Raw genomic sequence first — 21,113 nt, 5'->3', positions numbered from 1 at the left:
CCCTGGCAGAAGGTCTGTGGACTGGCCTGGCACCCCTGGTCACCCAGTCACTTGTCAGGCAAGTCCCATGCAATCCTAGCTATTAGACGATGTGGGAAGAACCCCCCAGCAGGCCCCTGAGCAGCCTGATGCTCCTTCTTCACATGCCCCCACTTCTTGTGGGTTTCTAACAGCATTAACTCTGGTCCGTAGGAGGCCCTTCCCACCCTTGTCAACACCATTGTGTCCACCTATGGTGCCTCTAACCAAGGGACAGAGAACATTATGTTCCTAGTTAAGAGCAGAACTTAAACTTGGAGCTGCAGAACTGCCATCCAAAGCAGGTGGCAGAGGTTGCTTGAGAACAGGGCCCAGAAATGGCCTCTACATTGGACTCCCCACACCAAGGCCCTGGTCACAGAGAGCACAGTTGAGATAAAATTGGTCTATCTTCTTGTGGTGGGAGCTGGTTCCAGGGAAGGCCTTTCCTAAATAAAGAGAGGAGGCCCTTGGCCTTCACCTTGATGGGATAACAAGTCAGGGCTCCAAGAAGAAGGCTGGAGTGTGGTGGCCATATGTCCTGAGCTTTCTGGAACAATTCTGATTTCCAATATTCTTTCCCACTCTCCTATGTTTTCAGATTCAATTTGGAAAATGTGGTTGCTGTAGGTCCAGTAACACCTCTAGAGCAAGTAAGCGGCCATGTGCTAGTCAGTCTCCATTAGAGAAGGAGTCAGCCCCATTCTCCTGCTGTCCCCTGCCCGGCCATTAGCAGCTGACAACACTGAGAGCTTATTACATGCCATCGAATCCCCCCAAGAACCCCAGGAGGTAAGTACCGTCATACCTATTTTAAAGATAAGGAAACCAAGGTGAAGAGAGGTTAAGTAGCTTATCCAAGGCTGTGCAGCTGGTAAATGTCAGGATGTGAAGTTAGATCCGACTCCAGAGCCTGCCCTAGACATCATTCAACTCTGCTGTCTGGGTGCCAAACCCAAGGCCCCAGCTGAGGGCCACTTGGCCCTATCTGGGAACATGGTTCCCCTCCCAGCATCCCCACTTCTCTGCCTTGCACCCTCCCTACACTGAGGCTATGGTCCTATGGTCCTATGGTCCTAGGGCCTATGGTCCCTGAGCTGGCTGAGCACAGACTGAGGCCAGAATGATTAGGGGACACCTGGTCCATATTCTTCATTTCACAGTAATGAAAACTAGCTGGTTGGGGGGTGAGAGGGGCGGGAGGGGAGGTGACCAGTCTAAGGTCATACAACAAGGTGGCAGGACTCTCAGGACGGGAGCCCCTTCCAGGTGCTTCGTCCACTACAGCATGAGCACTCTCAAGGAGAGTGCACATCACAAGTCCTTTCTGGAAAGAAGCAGGATATAAATAAATTAATTAAATTAAACAAACTGCTGAGTTAAAACTTTGACGTATATTGTTCTTCCAAGGGGAACAAAGGCTCACGCTGTCTTCTCCTCTGACCGCTCCCTATATGCTTAGCGGTTAAAGAGAAGCTTTCATAGACATTAGATTACTGGAGCTTCCTAACCACTCTCCAAGGTAGGTAGGGATTATAATCCTCTTTTTACTGGTGAGGAAACTGAGGCTCAGAGTAAATGAAGTGCAGGTTAAATGAGGGTAAGTGGCTAGCTCAAGGGCATATCCACCTGGGACCCCGCCCAAAGAAGGTGCACCACGGACAGCCGTGGACTGAGCAGCAAAGAGCAGCAGCTGCCTCCCAGCCAATGTCCAGAGCATGGGCTCCAGCAGTGGGGCCCCAGTTTCCACGCAGATGAAGAGAACTTCAGACAAAAGATCTTCTTGACTGGGAGGAGAGCCACCAGCATGGTCGCAGTGGTTACTTCTTGATCATGAGCAAATTATTCTCTTCTCATCTTAAGTTTTTCCATAATGTCCAGGCTTTGTACAATAAGCATGAACCACTTCTAGAATCATTAATAAAAATGTCTTTTACTCCTCCACAAAAACATCTGATCTCCTCATTCACTAAGCCTTGTCACTCCCCATCTATTCCTGGGCTGCCCTGGAGCAGAGCCTTACTGCCCACCTCTCTGACCCCAGGCCAGAACCCTCTGGATGGCCAACCATGAGTAGGGTTGTCCAGTGAGGTCTCGTCAGCTTGGGGAGGGAGGTAGTCCCTGAACACCATGTCTTAGGGATGATGGCTAGGGACAAAGGACAAAACTGAAGTGTTCTGTCCTCCTTGTGTGTTGACATTCTACTTGAATTCCCAAAGTAGTCACTGCAGGGACAAGAGAAATTCTTGTGCACTGACCGAAAGGTAAGTGGGGGTGATGGTAACAGACAGAATGCAATAATGGCATTTCCTGGGTGGGGAAGCACCAAGGCCCATCAAAGTCCCCCAAGTCAAGAGGGGCTGCCCAGGGGCTGCCCACAAATCCCCAGAAGAAGGAAGGAGGCATTTGAGAGGAATTCTTTTAAAATATAGTAAAGAACTACATTAACTTCAGTTTTCTAAGCCCAGATACACATATCTACCTGTCTACGGGGAAAGTGACAACATTTGGGCTTTTGCATACACTCATTAAATCCATTCAACTTTACGAGGCACGCATGATTCTTCTTCTCATTTTTTAGAGGAGAGGCAAAATGATTTGTTCAACATCATCAAACTAGTAAGTAGCAAAGGGCAGATTTGAGCCCAGAGATGTCTGACTCCAAAGCCCTCTCCACTCTATCAAATGTGCCTTCTTCATCCAAGTTCATCATCATCATCATTTATTGAGCACTAACTATGTACTAGGCAGGCTTGAGGTGCTTTACACACATTATCTCTAATCCTCACAGAACACTTGCAAAAGAGATACCATTAGTTCATTTTACAAATGAGGAAGCAAGCTGAGGGAGAATAGAAAACATGGGCAAGATTACACAGCAAAGAAGCAATCCCGGGGAGAGTAACTCAGTTCATCCGCAGACAGAAAATGACCCGATACAGGAAGAGAAAAGGGGGGGTAGGCGGGGGGAGCAGTGGGTGATCGGCCTCAACCCCTAGGGGGCCAGGGGAGCAGGAGGAGTCAGAGGCCAGCTGTGGTTGGGGTGGGGGCTCTATGCAAACATTTGCTCCATATCATTCTGGACTGGCAGCCTTGGCTGCCCTCTCTCTTCTTGCCTTAGCTCTTCTAACACTGCCTTCCTTCTCTGAGGGGTTCACCCCCAGGCCACCCCCAGTCTCCCCAGCTGCCAGTTGTTGCAGTTTCAAACTCAATTGTTCTCCTCGGTACTGAGGCAAATGGAGTCATTAATTACCTTCTATCGGCTGGGCTGAGTTCAGAATGCGATCAATATCCCCGCTTGTCATTCAGGGCAGCCGGCCTGTGCAGCCCCTGCCCCACCCCCATGGCAGCACAGGACCGCGGAGGTCTGGGCTGCCACCCTGGCCCTCCCACCAGATTGAGAACAGGGAGTGAGGTGTGGGATGCTGAGGAATGGGGCTGCCTTCCAGACTGGGAGAAGAGCAAGGATTAATGGAATGGGGAGCGAAGGAGAAAAGAAAGAGAAGGAGAGTGAGGGAATGAGGAGAGGAGGGAGTAGTAAAAGGAGGGGAGGAAAGACAGGGGAAGCCACGGTGATGGGAAGCAGGCAGAAACGGAAAGGAGAAATAGGAAAAGGAGGAGAGAGGAGAAAAGGGGTGTGCAGTGTGCTGGGAGGGGCTGGAGAACGTGCTGGAGGAAACACTGTTTGTCCAAGGATGACATTCCCCATTGCCTCCCATCCTCAAACTGGACAATCTGTGAGACTGCCTCGGCCAGGAACCCCAAGCTAAGCTCAAGAGGAGGGCACAAAGAAGCCCTTGGCAATCCAGCCCAAAACTTAGGCTTTGAGCAAGACTAGGTTCTGCCCAGCCTTCCAGCCCTGTCAAACCACCCGGTATCCTTGACCAACCCCAGCTTCTAAATACTCCATGAGTACATAAGAGCGTGAAGGGCGGGGGTGGCTGCCTGGCCTGTCTGGCTGGGCCCATCTACACCCATATGCCTCTGTGGATATTAACTGCATTAGTGGCCCTAACATAACGCTGAACTGGGGGTGACATCTCCTGGGTTGAAATCCTGGCTTTGTGATTCACGTCCTATATATATATGACCTTGGCCAAGTCCCTCGAGCCTCTCTGGATTGAGTTTCCCCAGTGTATACCAGAACCTTGCTAGCTCCTCCCTCAGCAGTATTCATTTCTCCTTTCTCTGTGTTCCAGTAGCCATATATCCAAACCTCTATTGTCGAAATAATAATAATAACTAAAATTGATCCAGTTCCTATTAAGGTACCAGACACCATGCTTAACTTACACCCACTGATTTAATCCTTACAATAACAGCAACTGACATTAAGTACTTACTATATATTAGGAACCCATCTAAGAATTTTACATGTATTAACTCACTTAATTTTCACCATAACTTAAGCAGGAAGCTTCTATCATTGTCCCCATTTTGTAGATAAGGAAATGAAGTGTAAAGGTTCAGGAACTTTCCTAAGGTTAGGCAGCTACAAGTGATGGGGAAGGCAGAAGCAAACCCAGGCAATGTACCTCTGGCAGCTGAGCTCATAACCTGGAGGAACCTAGGGCCAAGGAGGTTAGGCAACTTGCCCCAAATTACTTAGTGTAGTCAGCAAGTGGCAGACCCAAATTTAGAGTCTATACATATCATAGTTATTTTTTAATGTTTGTTTTCTCCACTAAACTATGACTATTTTGAAGGCAGGGACCCATCTTTTTCATTTTTGTAAACCTAGCATAGGGCCTGACACATAACAGGTGATGAAAAATATTGGCTGATTTGTCAAAAAGAATTTCAAAAGCAAAGGTTGATAAATTCTTAATCTGCCTTGCTCAGTGGTTTACCTTTTAGAAGGAAAAAGAAGCAGCAAAGGAAATTGCTACTCTGGATTCAGTGTCATCACATTTTACAGCTGGAAAGTACCATGGAGATCATTTAATCCAATTCCCTCCTAGAAATTAAAAAAAAAAAAGGCCCAGGAAGGTTAAATAATTTCCCATGTCACACAGCTAGTCATCGTTAGGATGGGAACTGAGGTTCTCAGCCCAGTGCCCTTTCCACCATTCCAGGCTGATAAATTCTGACCAAGAAAGAAAAACTGACAAAAGGGAAGTGATGGGGATCTGGGGAGAAAGAACCATCTCTAGAGTTGACAGTAGGAAAAGAAGGGAGCATCGGACAAAATCTGATTTGAGGAAAGCCAACTGATATGTGTTGAGGGAAAGAATGGTCATGTGATCCCATGGCAAGAGATTCTAGAAGGGGATATAATTCTATAAGGACAGGATGCTCTAAAAATGAAATTCCGCCTCTACAAGCTCAAATAATCAGCCTGACAAAGTAAAGGGAGTGGGAGTGGGGGAGGGGTGGAAAGAGAAGGATGTTTAAGGAAAATCATTGTTGTTGCACACGGATAAGCTTTAAAATATGATGAGCCTAGATTTTAAAAGGACATGTACATCGAACAGTGGAAGATTATGCGGCCATTAAAAAATCATGTTTTCGAAGAATATTTAATGATATGTGAAAATGCTCCTATATAATGTTAAGTGAAAATAGCAAGATACGAGCTATATATACAGTATCATTCCAGTTTTGATAAAAATTATAAATATAAAATTATGCATGCACAGGAAAAAAAAGACTGTAAAGAATATACTAAATTCCAACGGTGGTTACCTCTTGATGATGAGATTACGTGTGATTTAAAAAAAATTTACTGTATCTCCCAGATATTTTGCAATGAGCATGTATTACACTTATTATCAGACAAAAGTAATTTTTTTCTCCTCTTATAAAGGACACAAAACAGACGGAAGGAGGGGACTACAACCAAGGATGGATATGAGAGGAGCATGAGCCTGTCAGGAAGACAAAAGCTCAGAACAAGCTGAGACAACAGAAAAGGGCTGGGCAGCTAGGTTTGGAGGAAGAACAAAAAGGAAGGCAGGTTCAGGCTGAGTGCTTGGGAAGAGGAGGTGATAGTGAGAGAAACGAGAGAGAAGGCAGAACTTCAGCTTCCCTTTGTCTTCTCCACCAAAGAAAAGAATCTCCAAAAATGGGACCAGCAGGAGTTGCCCAGGTCACGAGAAGCCAGGCAGGTAATTCCTAACCATTTCAACTGAGTTAACTTTCCCAGGCCCAGAAAATTCATATATCAGAACCCTGGGGGAAAAAGTAGATAGGATCCTAAAAGTTTTATTGATAATCCTTGAGAAGTCACACTGAAAGGCTGAGGCAGTGACAAATGCCATCCCTTCTTGCAAAAAAGGGAAAAAGGTAAACTTATGCAAACAACACTAATAAATTTAATGTTAGGGTCTGGAAATCTTTTAGAAGAAATGATTATACAGTTAGTTTGTAGGCACTAAAAAAGAAAACGGTGATACCCTGAAGCCTGCAGTCACTCACCAAGAGTAAGTCGTGGCACATTAACTAGATACCCATGCTTACAGCAAATGCCATCCCCACTTAGATTCCCTCAGTTACCCTGGTTGGAAGCAACTGCTTTTATTTTAAACACTCATTATAGCGCTTCATACCTTGATCATAGCATCTATCTCATCTTGCTCCTATAATGATGTGCACACTGCCTTGCTACTAGATCAGAAGCTTCTTGAGGTCAAGAACTGTGTCCTATTGACCTTTGTGAATCAGTCCTGCCATGCTTTATACATAAAAGGCACTCACTCTGCTCATCAACTTAAACTGGATTTTTTAATTGATTAAGGAAATGCTGTGGATGCAGCATGTGAATATCAACATTACACAGAGAATCTCCTCCCTAACTTTATGGGCGAGATGAAGAAAAGTGAAACGGTTGATGGCTGTTGGGCTTAAATAGTACGTCAAGCATTCGTTTATCACAACCAGGAGACAGCGCTCCATTGTGGGCCAAGCGGCTCTCCTTTAGTTTAAAGGAAAAGAACTCTTAAACAAAACCTACTGGTATGATGACATAGAAGACATCCTTATGATCTCAATTGGGGGAAACTAAGAGCCCAAACCAACAAGATGAAATTCAACAGGGATAAATGGAATGCCCTATGTTTAGGTTAAAAAAAATCAATTACACAAGTGCAGAATGGAGTAGACCCGACTTGATAGCAATTGATGTGAAAAAGATCTCGAGGTTTTAGTTGACCACGAACTCAATATGAGTTTGAGTTTGACATGGCTGCTAAAAAAATCGAATGTAATCTTCAGCTACATTATGGATGTAGAGTCTCCAGATGGAGAGTGGCAATGGTTCTACTGTACTTGGCATTGGCTAGACTGTCTCTAGAGTTTAGTGTTCATTTAAGAGGGACTTTAACTGTCAAGAATGAATTCAGAGATGGGTAACCAGGGTGGTGAGGGACCTCCCTCAAGCGCAGGGATCACACCACATGAGAAACCGAAATCCACCCAGGACTCAGCCCCGTGTTTTTCCAGGTGCTCAGTAAATCAGGTGGAATGAATGGAAAGGAGGGAGTGAGGGAGGAAGGGAGAGAAGAGAAGGTGTCAAATGGAGATCTTTACCACCACTCTTTGTGTGTGGTTAATGTCCTTACCTCTATTTTAAAGATGAGGAACTAAGTTTCAGAGAGATTATGTAATTAATTAGCCAAAGGTCCCAGAGCAAGTAAGGAAGGGAGATGGAGCCTGCATCCAGACATTTGGATTCTAAGTCCTGTACTCTTCCCTCGACACCACACTGACTTAGTATAAAAGCAATGCTGAGTATAAAGGCAATGACAACTGTCCATCTATGCCCAATGTCCAGGCAGCGGCTGTGACCTGTCAGGCAGAACTGCTGGAGGGGAGAGTTCTATCTGAATGGCAGATAAGACCAGATGACCTGTAAGAGTCTGTCTCTGCCTTGTCACCACTCTCAGCCAGCCACTGGCCTCCCTCCATATGGGAGATGTCCCTGGAGACAGCCTCTCGAATCTTACCACTCCCAGTCTGGAGTCCCCTTTCCTGCTTGCTCCTCTGGCCTCTTCAGGATTCCCGTTGAACACTCAGCTGCATGGTTCAGCATTTAACTAACAGCTCCTTGTCTGGAGTGTAGCCTTGTTCCCCAAATGGATCATAAGTTCCTTGAGATCCACGTCCTGGTTATTTGCTCCTCTCATACATCCCAACACAGTGGGCACTTGGGCCCACATTGATACAAAGGTCTCCAGAGAGGTAAGTTTTCTCAATATTCGACCTATTTATACGTCAAAGCAAATCACAGACACTCAGCTCTCTGAAATGGTTTACAGGAAATCTGCCCAAGGACAGAGGGATGGCCTGAGTGATCGTTTAGGGTCCTCGTATTTCCTAACCAACCTGTAGAGAAGAGGGAGATATGGGGAGACCTAGAACCCGAGAATTGTACTAGTGCAGCTACTTTCCTGTTTTGAGTAAGTTAGCTTCCCTTCCCTCCACCCCCCCACCCCACCTCCCTTACCTGTAGGAAAGAAGGGCATGGGCACCCACTGCCAACAGAGCCAGCCTGAGTGTGTGTGACTCCTTATGTGAAGAAGTAGAAGCAGGGTGAGCTGGCACAGATGGGGGAGGAGCGGAGGGAAGGCCAGAGGCAGTGGGAGGAGAGCCAACAGGTAGTGGGGGAGAGAGGACAGATGCACAGGGAAAGGGGAGGGGTGCGTATTGGGTGGGTTTGGGTGAATTCCCCAGTGATCAACTACCCTGCCTGAGAGCATGCGCTGTGCCTCCTGCTGGCCTGCTGGTAGAGGCTGGGGCTCCAGGCTCAATGACCACCAGTGGGAAAGGATTTCTGGCCCAGTGTCTGTCTGTGTAGGACCAGAGTCCTCCGTCAGTGTCTCTGGGCTCTCAGGGAGGGGCTGAGGCCTTCTGCTTGATGCTGGGCTCCAGCTGGGGCCAGAACCAGTTAGAAACCTCTCTGGAGCCAGAAGGGAAGGGGGCTTTGTTAGCTCAAAGGACACAAGCAAGGCGAAAAATTACATACCAGGCCGCCCTAAGTATGCTTGTTTAGAGAAACTGCTTGCATTTATGAAGTCTTTGGTGCGGAAAGCAGGGTTGCAAATGACTGCATCAGAGCGACAGTAAAGGCCATTAATTTCCTGTTATGTTTTCCTGTGTTGGGGGCTTTATTAATTTAATTTTACACTGTCGAACAACAGCGAGAGCTGACACTGCCACACCGCCACGGCTGGGGTTTTCTTTTTGTGTGTGTAGCAAGGCTTTGCCTGACATGCAAATCAACGCTATTACCGGAACCAATAAAGACGTGTGGAGGGAAGAGGGGAGGGATAAGGAGGGGGAGGAGGGAAGGAGGGAGGGGAAAGGAGAGAGAAGGGGAGAGAAAGGGCGAGAGCCATCCTTGGCCAGTTTCTGCCTCCCTCCGTGCCTTACGTCTCCTGGCTTCCTGAGCATCCCCCACAATCAGCAATTTCTGCCCATCCTTCACTTTCCCTTCTACTCTTTTCCTCCCTCAACTCTGCTTTCAGATGACTCTACCTCTGTTGTCCTCCTCTGTCCCAGTCCTGGTAGAGCTTGAATAGGGACATAAGTTCCAGGGAGAGCTGAGAGATGGGCTCTCCTCACTGCCCGTGCCCAGTGGAGGCATGTCATGAGAGCACAGGGGCAAGAAATGAGATGTTGCCAACCCCGCAGTTGGGAGCAAACACCTTTGCTATAAACTTCCCTTTCCGGTCATTTTTCCCCTCTAGACTCCCCTCTCCTCTAAAGTCAAGGATCCCAGCCCACGTACGCATTATTAGTGCATACACACTCATGTGCTTGTGTACGTGACGAAGAGTCTAGAAAGGCAGATATGCTACCTTGTTTAAAAGTCCCTCTGAGAGCTCCCATATCCTAATCTTGTCAACCACTTATTTCCTTTGAATTCCCCCCCAAAAAATTGTCTCTAATTGTTTCTCCTCAAGAGACTTCAGCAGCTTCCTTCAGAAGCCGCAAAGTACCCAGCGCCTCTAGACTAAGTGCTGGAGAAAAGTGGATCCCCAGCATCAGAAAAAGGCAGGGTCCTGGGAGACCACATTCTGGTTTCTTTTACTACCTAGACCTCATCCCTACCAGCCCAAGACTACTGGCACTGCCCCTCACCCAGAGCGGCTGCCACTGCTGGTTGCCCCAGTGGTCCACACTGCCCTTGGCCCAGCTTATCACACCATCAGTCCACCCCGATGTCCACAGTGCCCATGTGTCTGGGTTGGCCACGCCACCAAAGGAGATGGAGATGGGGGTGGGGTGGTAAGAAGGAAGAGAAGGAAAGCTCCTAGAGTCCTTCCTACCAAACACCCGTCTGCATCCCTCCATCCCAGGCTTCAGAGTCTGCCGGAGCCTAGGGAGCTCCGTGTGAGTCAGTGAGACACACACACACACACACGGGGGTGGGGGGGAGAGAATATGTGTGTGTGTATGTGTGTGTCCGTGCGTCTCTCCCTCTGACAGTGGCTTGCTCGTACTCCTGCCTGCACTTTCTGCTTCAGGAGCTGTTTGGTAGGCTTGGAGAGGCTGCTGGATGGAACCCAGCTCTCCCTAGGAGGAAAGCATAAACTTCATAAACTGCATTTACTTTAATGCAGGTTCCTGGGGCTGCTTTCCTCAGGCTTTTCTTCCCTCCCCTTGTCCGCTCTGTCTCGATCACATTTTATCCCTGCCCCTATGTGCACCCAGACCTCTCTCTCTCACACACACACACTAAAGCCAGTACTCCTGAAAAAGAGGAAGCCTGGGGCAGGAGGAGAATGCGCAAGGTATAAAAGCTCTGTTTAAGGGAGAAAGCCCTAGAAAGACCCCGTGGGATGCCCATGCACTTGTCTCCAGTGGAGAGGAGCACAGAGGCTGCTTTCAGGCAGGCAGGTGTGTGCCTCAGGGAGGGAGGGATGCTGACATTTCGGGAGATGGCCAAATTAGGAGCCACCTGAAGGCTGGGCCACAGGGCTCCAAGGAAGGGAGGGAGAAAAGGCGAGGCCTCCGCACAGGTTGAGGTTTGTGAGGCCTCCCTTGTCTGGTGTTGTCAAGGTCAGCAGGTTCGGGTTCATCGAAGGGTCAGGATGGTTTGAATTACTGGCTCCGCGGCAACTCTGCTCTAAGGCTCGTGATCCAGGCCTAGCCCTCCCCCAACCCTCCTTGCCTTTCCACCCCCACGGGGCAGAATGGGGAGGGTCCCCTGAGAGCCCTACGGCCACCAGGGGCCTGAGGAAGGCAGGCAGGGGAGGGGTCCTTCCCTGGACTCCAGGGCTCCTTTTTGTGTAGCCAGGAATGGTCGGGGAGGCTGCTGGGACCCACTCCTCTAACAGACAGCAATCCTGGGTGTCCCCAGCCCCCCTTCTCTCCAAACCCCTTTTCCAAGGGGGCCTCCATGTCCCTGCCCCCCTGGCCTGCAGAGGAGGAGGCACCCAGGGAGGCGAGCCCGTGAGCAGCATGCCTGGGGGACAGCCTCAGTGCCCGGCTCCTCCCTCCTGCGTCCAGAGCCTGTGCTTGCTTAGGGGAGAAGGGCAGAGCTGAGGCAGCGGATTTCTCGCTTGGTGCCCTTGCCAGGTGGGGGAAGGAAAACGATGCCTACCTGCCATGGTAGGAAGGCAGTTGCCAAGTGGAAGACTAGGAGTTGAAGACATACTCTAACAAGATGGGCATGCACACACGTGTGCACAGGAGTGTACAGACGCGGGAGTGTGGAGGAGGACCTGAGGCCTTTGCTGGGAAAGTTGTAATACTGTGTTTTCCCCACCCCAGTGTCCAGTGGTGGAGGACACATACGGCCGCCTCTACCGCGAATCTGTACGTTCTCTCCTGGGGGGTGGTGTCGACCTGTCTATTCTGACTTTTTGGCACTTCATGAAAAACAATACTCTTTCATGTTAAATCTCAACATACTTCCTTAAACAACTAAACATAATTCTTTATCCACAACAGCATGAACTGGTTGGGAAACTAAGGTGGTTGATGATTTGGCTGCAGCCTCTGATATAAACACAGGGATTTATGTATAGATTCATGCACCTGTGTCAGCTCCACACAGCATGGCTACACCCTGCTATGTCCCCACAGAAAAAAGTGAGTCCATGTGTGCACAGGGTCCGAGACAAAGGTCTTCATAAAGCACGGACATAACCTATACCTACGTCTGTATAATGACATGGTCAGTATTCAACAGGCTCATGGCCAATATTACCCAGAGAGTTTGGCTAAAATATGCGATCCAACTAAGATAGAAAAATTCCTTCCTCGGGTATGAACGGTCTAATTTCCCAGGTTACTAGGAAGATATAATCGTAACAATGAATGTGTGTTCATAAGTGAACTTTTTTTTGGTGTCTTAGAGAATGCTGACCTTTGAACCTTAGTTCTTTCTTGGACTGGAGTGGACATTAGCCAAGTTTGGATATTTGTTGGAGAATGCACATAGGCTGAGCTTTGTTAATACTGTCAAACTCAGGCACTTGTCTAGACAGATGATTACCTTCAGGTAGATCTGGTTTCTGGACTTTCATATGACCTGCCTCATGAGGGGCAGTCTGGGACCCATGCTAGGTAGGATAGTATGTGTGAAATCACATGATTCCAGCAATGATCCACAGAGTTCCTCTCCTTAGAGAAATGCAAAGTCTGCTGGGCTTCCCTCTGCCAATATAACACCTTCTTAAAGTGCCCAGCCAGGGCCTGGAGGAGAGTGAAAGCAGAAAGAGGATCTACAAGTCCCCACCCACCGTGTAAGCTCACTTCAGAGCTCTGAGAAGGGAATCGCATGGCTGGGTGGGTATGTGTGTGCACAGATTAGGTGGTGAACAGATGTAACTGTGCCCAAGTGCCGGGTTTAGGTTAAGGAATCAGTGCAACCTCGTTTTATTTACCCAACGTAGTGCAACATCACCGTTGTCTTCTGGGCCCTCCTCAGCACCCCTCCCAGCTCCTTCAGGCTGAATCCTGTCCCACTAAAATGGTGTGTACTCAGCGAAACTTCCCCAAGCTCTTCCCATGCAGAGAATGCTCAGATCCCTCTCTGCTTCTGCCAGCCCCCTGCCTCTGGACCAACAGGCACCGTGGGCCTGAGAGAATCACGCTCTGGCTCCTGCCTCTGCCTCTACATGTCCGCCCATGCAAGGCTACCAAGGGGCGCTCACCTGCAGACTTCCCCCAGCAGCCTCCTCCAGGACCGCAGGCTGCACCCAAAGTCCCAGGGCCTGGCAGCTGGGCAGTGGCAGCCTCTCCTCTTCCCTGGGGTCCTCTTTGCCTGCCTTTTCTGACACCAGCACTCCTCCCGCTGTCCCTCCAGAAAGAGAGCGGGGAAGAGAGGACGGTGACCAGGGCACGCCTGGTTTACATTAATGAGATACACCGAGTGTAATCCAGCCATGGAGGCAGCCTACAAAAGGAGGCGATCGCGGGCGGCCAGGAGCAGAGCCGCTCAGGTAATTGGTTTATCTATCTGGAAGCAGGGGGAGCAATCTCAGCACAGACAGACTAGCAGTAAAGTCTCTTCCTTAAGGCTATTTCCTTTGTCTTTTCAATTGCTTGCACATCCATGTGAGAGAGGGAGAGAGTGTTAAAGAGAGAGGGAGAGGGAGAAATGTTAATTTGTGAATTAATGGCTTTTCTCAGCGGAATTGTAAATTCAAATGTCACCTCACACGGTGACACCACGGCTGGTCTGCTGAAGAAGCAATGATAAGATCCCCCACCTCCCTCGGTGCCCCTCCCTCCCCAAAGATAGCTGTGGAGTGGAACATGCTACTTTTAATTTGCAATAACAACACAACAGAGGTATGCGGTAATGACTGCCTTCTTCCACCCTCCTCCTGGCTTCCTTCCCCCCAGTCCAGTTGGCTCCCCATTTCCTCCCTCCCCACCTCTTTGCTCTTCTGAAGCAACACCTCACCTTGCCCTGGCTGCCCCCCACCCCACCCCAGCCAGGGCCTTATCACATGCTGGGGGGGGGGTGGGGGCGCCTTTAGAATTGACGATGCTGCAACCCTCTCTTCTCCTTCAATAATCAGGGAATTAATGACCCTGAAGTTAAAGTGAGGCTGATACCGAGGCCCTGCCCAGCGTTGGGAAAAAGCCTTCATTGTTTTCAAGCAGGAGGCGGGCAGCAGTGAGGGAGATTCATGGATGGAGATTGAATATGCAATTTTCTTTCACCTTGCCAAGAGCTGCCCCTGGGCTGTGCCTGGCCTAAATTTTTCCTTTTACCATCTCTGCCTTATCCGGCCCTCCCACCTCCCTTCCATTCTTTCCAGAAAATTACCTTCAAAATTGATTTCCACTTTTACAAACAAATATAATGGGAACACAGGAAAAAACTTGGGCCGTGATGAATTAGGGCTGTCAGGTGCTTCCAGGTCTCCTTTGCTTTTGTTTTACTACCCGATCTGCTCTTTGTTTTTCCAAGGGCTGGAAAAAGTGCCCCCATCCACTGAGTGCCTGACCCTCCAGGCCCCCAAACCCAGCAGTGGCCCATGGCGGAAGTGATCTAGGCCCTAGACTCTGTTAGCCTCTTGGTTTCCCAGCCACCTCCTCCTCTTCCACTCTCTGGCCCTTAGGAACCCACTCTAGGAAGTCTCTAACCCGCCCCCCCCAGCTATGTCCCCTGACCCCCACACCATGTTCCCTCTGGCCCCCATACCTCTTAAAGTCCAGACCAGATGCAAACCTCCACCTCCTCTAATGTGGGCAGGATCAGTGTATACCTCGACTAGAGCAAATAAGAGACAGACAGACACTAAGAGATCCCGAAAGACAGGCAGGTAGAAGACCAGGGGGCAAGACCACAAGATTGGGAGGCCAGGCTCCTCTTCAAAGAGCTGCGAGGGTTCCAGGTGGCACCTCTCACAGCCTGAGGGTGTAAGGGTTCCCAGCTCCCAGCTGCCTAGCCTTGGGCCCCAGGCCACCCCTGGAGGCAGGCTCAGAACAGCCCACCCATTTGCCAACAGAATGCAGGGTGATGCCTACGGGCCCTTTGGGCAAAACTCTATATGCACACCTGTGCTTCATGGACCCTTAACACACTCAGGCCTGACTTAGAGCTCTCTCTGCTCACTGGCGTTGGTGGACGTGCACCTGCTCACATCTGATCATCTCTTCAAGTATGTACACTACCCAGAAAACTGCACGCCTGCCTAGCGCATGGCCTTCCACATCCCCTCTCACTCAAAGATCTCAGAATGGTAGAAAACTCACACACACCCGCATTTGCATAAACCAGGTAAAAAATTACAAACATACATTTCCCAAGGTAAATATATAAACTTGCATGTGAGAGCAGAAATGCACTGCAATAGATAGAGGGAGGGATGCCTCCAAGTTAGTACAGAAGGGCTCCTATATTTATTTATACACATCTAAAATGCTGGGGGATGATAAGAGATGACATGTGGCCCAACCAAAGACCCCAGAGCAAATGAGTAAGCAGAGGTGGGCAAGGGCCCTCCCAATCACACAGGGGAGGCTGACATCTTCCCCCCACCGCCCTGGTCCCATCCAGGTTAACTTATCCCAAGGTGAGCTTCCCCAGGCTGCCCTACTTAAAAGGAGCTGCACCAAGGTTAGGGAGCCTGTGCCCAAATAAGTTTCTTTCTGACACGACTTCATTTCCTCTTGAGACATAAACCTGCCAATTAGGCCTTCCTCCCCAAACACACAATGACCCATCTTCCAAGATGGAGTTGGCTCAACACTCTATAGCCATGATCTCATGTCCTCTCTATAGTCCCAATGAAGTGCTGTTACCACCTCCATTTTACAGAGAAGACTGAACCCATGAAGGTTAAGTGACTTGCCCAAGGCACTGAGATTGAAACCCGGCTGTGCCTCACTCCAGGGCCCACATCCTTCCCCACTGGGCCCCACTGCCCACCCGTGCTGCCCTCCATGGACTTCCTGCCGGCCTCCACCCTGAATCCTCCTTCCTGGTGGGGTCCTGCCTTCTCTTGCCTGCCGCCAGGGCTCCTAGACAGGGCAGGCGCTGCTCATTTCCACAGCCTAATCCCTCATTCGCTCCAAGTCCAACCTGAGCAGCACACTCCAGGACTTCTAGGAGGGAAACTAAGGAACTAAACCGCTTCTTCCAGTTACGGCTTCATCCAAAGCAGAAGGGAGCTATTAAAGGCAGCGAGAGGACTCAGCTGTTTGCAGCCGTACAACCTGCCCTGCCTGCAAACGCACAACTGCACCAGTTTGGCACCACTCAACTGCACAACTCATTGTGCACCTAATTAATGGAATGCAGAATCCCAGCCCCCTGCAATCCCACACATCAAAGGACGATACCAACACTCCTCCCCTCACACAGATCAACAGACTCACACCATATGACTTCATTTGGATTTTTGGACAAGTTATGTAATTGCTCTGTGCTTCAACAACACTGATGGACAGCAGTGCTTTGGGCTGCAGCCGAAAGCAACTGGGTGAAGGCAAAGGACTTTGGTTTTTCAACCTGAAAAAAAAAGACAAGAATCTCTATCCTCCAGCCACGTAAGCCAGGGCATGCAACATTCAGGGAAGTGGTGTCCCTTGAAAGGACCCTAATATACTCACCCGTAATTGTAGCCAAAAAGAGGTAAATATTTTAGCAGGGTACTGAATAGGGGTCTACCTTCTCAGACTGATGGACAGCCAGTCTTCCGGGTGCTTTGTGACAAAACTTCCTCATCTACCCCTCGTCTGTCACCTATCTCATTCTGGGAGTTCCTGGACTCCTGGAGGCAGGGGTGTCAGAGCTTCATCACTAGCACATTTTTCAAAGGAAAGTCTGGAGAGTTTTCCACACTTCCACAGGCCAAGGCATGAGAAGGCCTCTCAAGCAGGCTCCCAGTCACTGTCAGGTTCCTTTTTCCCCAGAGTCACAGCCGATAGGCCCGTTACTAATACCCCACGGATCTGAGCACTGCAGATACTAATAACGCTGTCCTTATTCCGAGTGCCAATGCCAATAATGCGTTGGGTATTATCACTGTGAACACCAATAACTGCCGCTGAGATAGTCTCCATAATGCCAGCACACGCTGCCGTGATTGTCCTCGCTAATGCCCACCACCGTGACATTGTTAGAGCTGAAGAATAGGCCGAACTGTACCCAGAGGCAGGAGCGGGAGCGGCTTCCTCGAGGACAGAGAGGCTCACAGCTTGCCCTCGGGGTGGGACATTTCTAGGTAGATGCCAGAGCGTGGGGCCAAAGGAGGACCAGCCTAGCCAGGGCAGCAGGGTCCTTCTGGAGGGAGACATGCCCCTCCACTCTCCAGAGGTCTAGTCTCCTGACATGTGTCCCGTTCCCATCCCAGCACCCCTCAGTGCCCCAAGTCAGTTTTCTCTTGTGCCTGCAGCACTGGGCTGGTAGCTGAAGGACACACCTGAGTGTCTGTGCAGCCCATGCCCGAGGCTGCCTCCTGCAACCGGCCTGCCAGCTGCTCTGCTACCTTGGCCTGACTGCAGAGTTGGGCTACATCATCTTGACACATAATTATCTCCCCTATTCTTAATCATCTGAGCTGCTTCCTAATGCAAACAGGGCCTGGCTGCTTGGAGGCACCCAGAGTGGGGGAGGGGGAGGATGGGCTGTGAAAGGTCTGCCTTTGCTCTCGCCTTTCCTTTCCTCTCCCTTCCCACCTGGGTCCAATGGATCAAGTGTGTGTTGGGTGGGGTGGGGGGGGGGAGGGCAGGTGGTTGCAGAGGGGGAGATCAGGGAGAACTGGCCTCCTTCATAGGTTCTGGCCTCCATCAGGGAAAGGACCGTTCCATCTGGTCTGGGGCTGGTGAAGAGGAGCAGGGAGTCAGAGCAAGAGAACCACATGCCCCTAAAAGAAGCTGGGCTCCTGATCCTTCTTGCCACCTGGCTAGGCCTAGGAGGGAAGTGCTTAAGCAGTAAGAGGAAACTTACAGGCCCCCATTATCCTTCACCTAGAAAACTTCAACTGCCTCCCGAAAGGACTCCCCTCTGCCATCACCATCACCCTGCTGGAGGACGGTCTTCCCAAACCCAGCCCTGCTCTTTTCCCTTCCTGCGCAGACACTTTCAGTGGCTACCCATGCCTGCAGAAAAAAGTCTAACCTCCATATATGGTCCAGTCTTGGCCTGATCTCCTGTGACCCTAACCCATCGACTTAGCCTGACCTCCCATTACTTCCCCTCATGCCTTCATCCCAACTAAAGTGCCCCTGTATTTTCTCACCACAGTACCTTTGGTCACAAGGCCAGTCTATCACATAGAATTTCACACTACAACTGTCTTTGAACATGCCCCTCATCCATCCCTCAGGCCCTGCCCTCAAATTGCAGCCTTTCCTGGCAAGTTACCCCCTCCCCACTCTGAGCTCCCACAGCCTGCAGCACAAGCCTCGATCACAACGCAGATATCAGATGGGCCTTTCTGCTCTCTGGGCTCACATGTTTTACACGCCCCACTAAAGGGTAAGCACCTAAAGGACAAGAATCATATCTTGTTCTGCTTTGGGATCCTGTAGCACCAAGCCTTTCTTGCAACTGATGCACAGGAAGGGTTCACTGAGTTGAATTGACTTGAAACAATGAATGTGACCAATTGCTCAGAGAGAAGAGCACTCTGTTCTGGGCCAGCCAGGCCCAACCCAGGGTGGCCACAGCCTCACGCCAGTGCCTCCTTACCCCTGGCCTCCTTTCATGGCCCATAGGAGCCCAGGAAGCAGAGGGCATGATTGGATGATTGGCCCCAACCACAGACCAATGGGGGAGAGCAGAGAGGAGATCCTGTGGCCTCCCCTGGCCCCTGGACATCTCACATTCTAAAAAATGCGGGGGGGGGGGGGGGGGTTAAAGGAGAAACCCTTAGGGTCTGAGACAGAATCTTCCAAACCACTGAGGGTGCCAGGCGCTTGGCTAAGGCCTCAGTGTGGGAAACCCCCAGGGAGAATTGGGACTCAGGGCGTTTACCCAGCCTCCCCCTGCCCATCAGGGGCTGCCGCCAAAACAACCACAATGAAATTTAGTGAGTGGCAAAGGCCGTGGCAGCCAAATGGGTTTGGATATTTTGGAAGAAGGAGAAATAGAGCCAGACAAGCTGTTTTCCTGTGAAATGAGGCCATTAGGGCTTCTGGAAGGAGGCCAGCACCAGGTCATCACTGTCTTGCCAGACCCAGGCCTCTCCTACACTCTGTCCCTCCTGCTGGAGGCCAGGGCTCTCACACTCCCTTTTCCCTCAGCCTAGGCCCAGGGAATCTCAGCTTTGTCCCTTTTTTCTGTTCCTTACCCTCTAAAGCTGCCCCAGTCAAGAGCTTGTCTATGCTTGGGATGACTATATGATTTATTGTCCAAACAGGACATTTTTAGGAGAAAGAGGAGATGCTGACTGGTCAAGATGCAGAGACAAAAGGCATAAATTGGGATGTCCTGGGTTAATTAGATGTATGGTCACCCTCTTTATGCTTATCTTTAGAGGATTCTGTCTATTTCATGGGAGGTACCCTTAAAATCATATGCCTTCCTTAGACCAGGAGGTTACTGCTTCCCCAGCAGGGACCATGAGATTGGGGCAGGAAGCAGGCTCCAGACTGGTGTCTCCATTTGTCTGGGCCTGCCAGCCCTGTGCCCTGGCCTCATGCATCAGAAGAGAACCAGATGGTCACTAAGGGACCCCAAATATACAATTGAAAAACACCTTCTCCGAAGCTCATTGCCACCACCCTCTCCTCTTACTTCCTTTCCCCTCTCCCCCTCCTCTCCACTCCCTTCGTCCTTTAACTCCACACCTAACAGTTGTCTGTACCTTGAGGAACTATAAGGAATGAGGGGAAAGGCCAGAGAGGAGCCTGAGTGGAGCCTCCTCCCATGGAGAAGAGTACAGAGGGCCCATGTCCAGCTCCCTGAGTGGTTATAAAGGGCATAACATCCATGTGTCACAGAGAAAGGACACTAGGGTCAGCTGTACATGGCATCACTCCCCATCTCCTGATGGGCTGGGATCAGGTGAGGACAAGGAAGGTTGGCCTTTCATTCTGGGGTCAGGGACCAGCTGTTCCCCTACCTCCAAAACCTTCCAAAGGTACAGGGTTCATGCTTCTCCTCCTGGCATCCCACTGGGATATTCAGGGTGAGTCCCAGAGGAAGATGAGGTAGTCAGGGCTGCTGAGCATATGGTGAAGCTGATGGCCCCACCAGCAGCCTGCCCCCCTCTCTCCAGGAGCCAGCAGGACAGTGGGGGGACCTGGGCTTTGCTACTAAAACTGATCTCACAGCAGAGCAGCTGCGAGGCCAGGCCGAAACCGGAGCTCTGAGTCCAAGGACAAAGCATGCACAAGGGAAGCCAAGCCTCTTCCCTCCTCCCTACCTTCATCACGTTTCCTCTTCTCGCCGTTAGAGCGAGGGATCCCCAGGATCCCGTTGATGGAGTAGGATCCCACTGGATCATTGGAGGCGCTGGAAACAGGAGGGGAGGCCGTGCTGGGAACTGGACAAGAGTAAGGAGGAAATACCATTAGGAGAGCAGTTGTGAGTGCAGGCCAAAGCCCCAAAGCTCAGGCAGAGAGAAGCAGAGGGAGTAGGAGGGATGGGGAGCTCACATCCCCTTCATCCTCTGAGGTTTAGGGGAGTGGCATTGCTATGTACAGTGCAGGGTATTCACTTCTGTCCAGCCCCGGGCTGAGTGGCAACCAGTCAACCCCAGGCCTTCTCTGCAGACCTATAGATTTGACTGGAGCCCTTGAACTCACTTCCCTGAAGATGGATGGAAACGCCAAAGCTGACTGAATCTAGAAAGCAACTCGGCAGTCCTGTAGAGAGAACAGCTCCTAGGATGCCTCCTTGCACAGCTCGTCCAATCTCTGGGGCCAGGCAAATCCTTCGAAAGAAACCCCAGCTCACTGTCTCTCAGTCTCCTGGGCTGCGTCTTTATCAGTCCTGATTTAGAGTCTGCGGCTTTCTAAGATCTGTCTCTGATTCTCTAAGAGACACAAGAATGGTCCCCATAGTCCCCAAGAGTGTTTAGCTCCTCTTTCCCAGTTGCTTCTGGTCTTGGAATCACTTGAGAAGTTCCTAATTTCCCCCTCAGGGCACAGGCTAGTGAACACATTCACTCCATGGTGATCAACTCAGGTACAGCCCGGCCCAACCCTCCCTCCCAGCACACGCTGTAACCCAGGCCCTG

The 21,113-nt window shown here is 50.2% G+C and overlaps 1 protein-coding gene across 1 annotated transcript in view; it reads right to left on the bottom strand.

Annotated features, from left to right (window-relative positions):
- The window catches only part of PAX2 (paired box 2), an 87,312-nt gene that overhangs the window by 23,274 nt on the left and 42,925 nt on the right, over positions 1-21,113 (bottom strand). Inside the window, 2 exon segments of the mRNA XM_046654923.1 lie at positions 14,624-14,692; positions 20,298-20,417. Of these exon segments, the coding sequence (XP_046510879.1) occupies positions 14,624-14,692; positions 20,298-20,417 (189 nt within the window).

Source organism: Equus quagga, chromosome 2, assembly GCF_021613505.1.
Source record: "Equus quagga isolate Etosha38 chromosome 2, UCLA_HA_Equagga_1.0, whole genome shotgun sequence".
Taxonomy (NCBI): domain Eukaryota; kingdom Metazoa; phylum Chordata; class Mammalia; order Perissodactyla; family Equidae; genus Equus; species Equus quagga.
The sequence above is the reverse complement of the archived record's forward strand: the minus strand, read 5'-3'. Positions and strand labels throughout refer to the sequence as shown.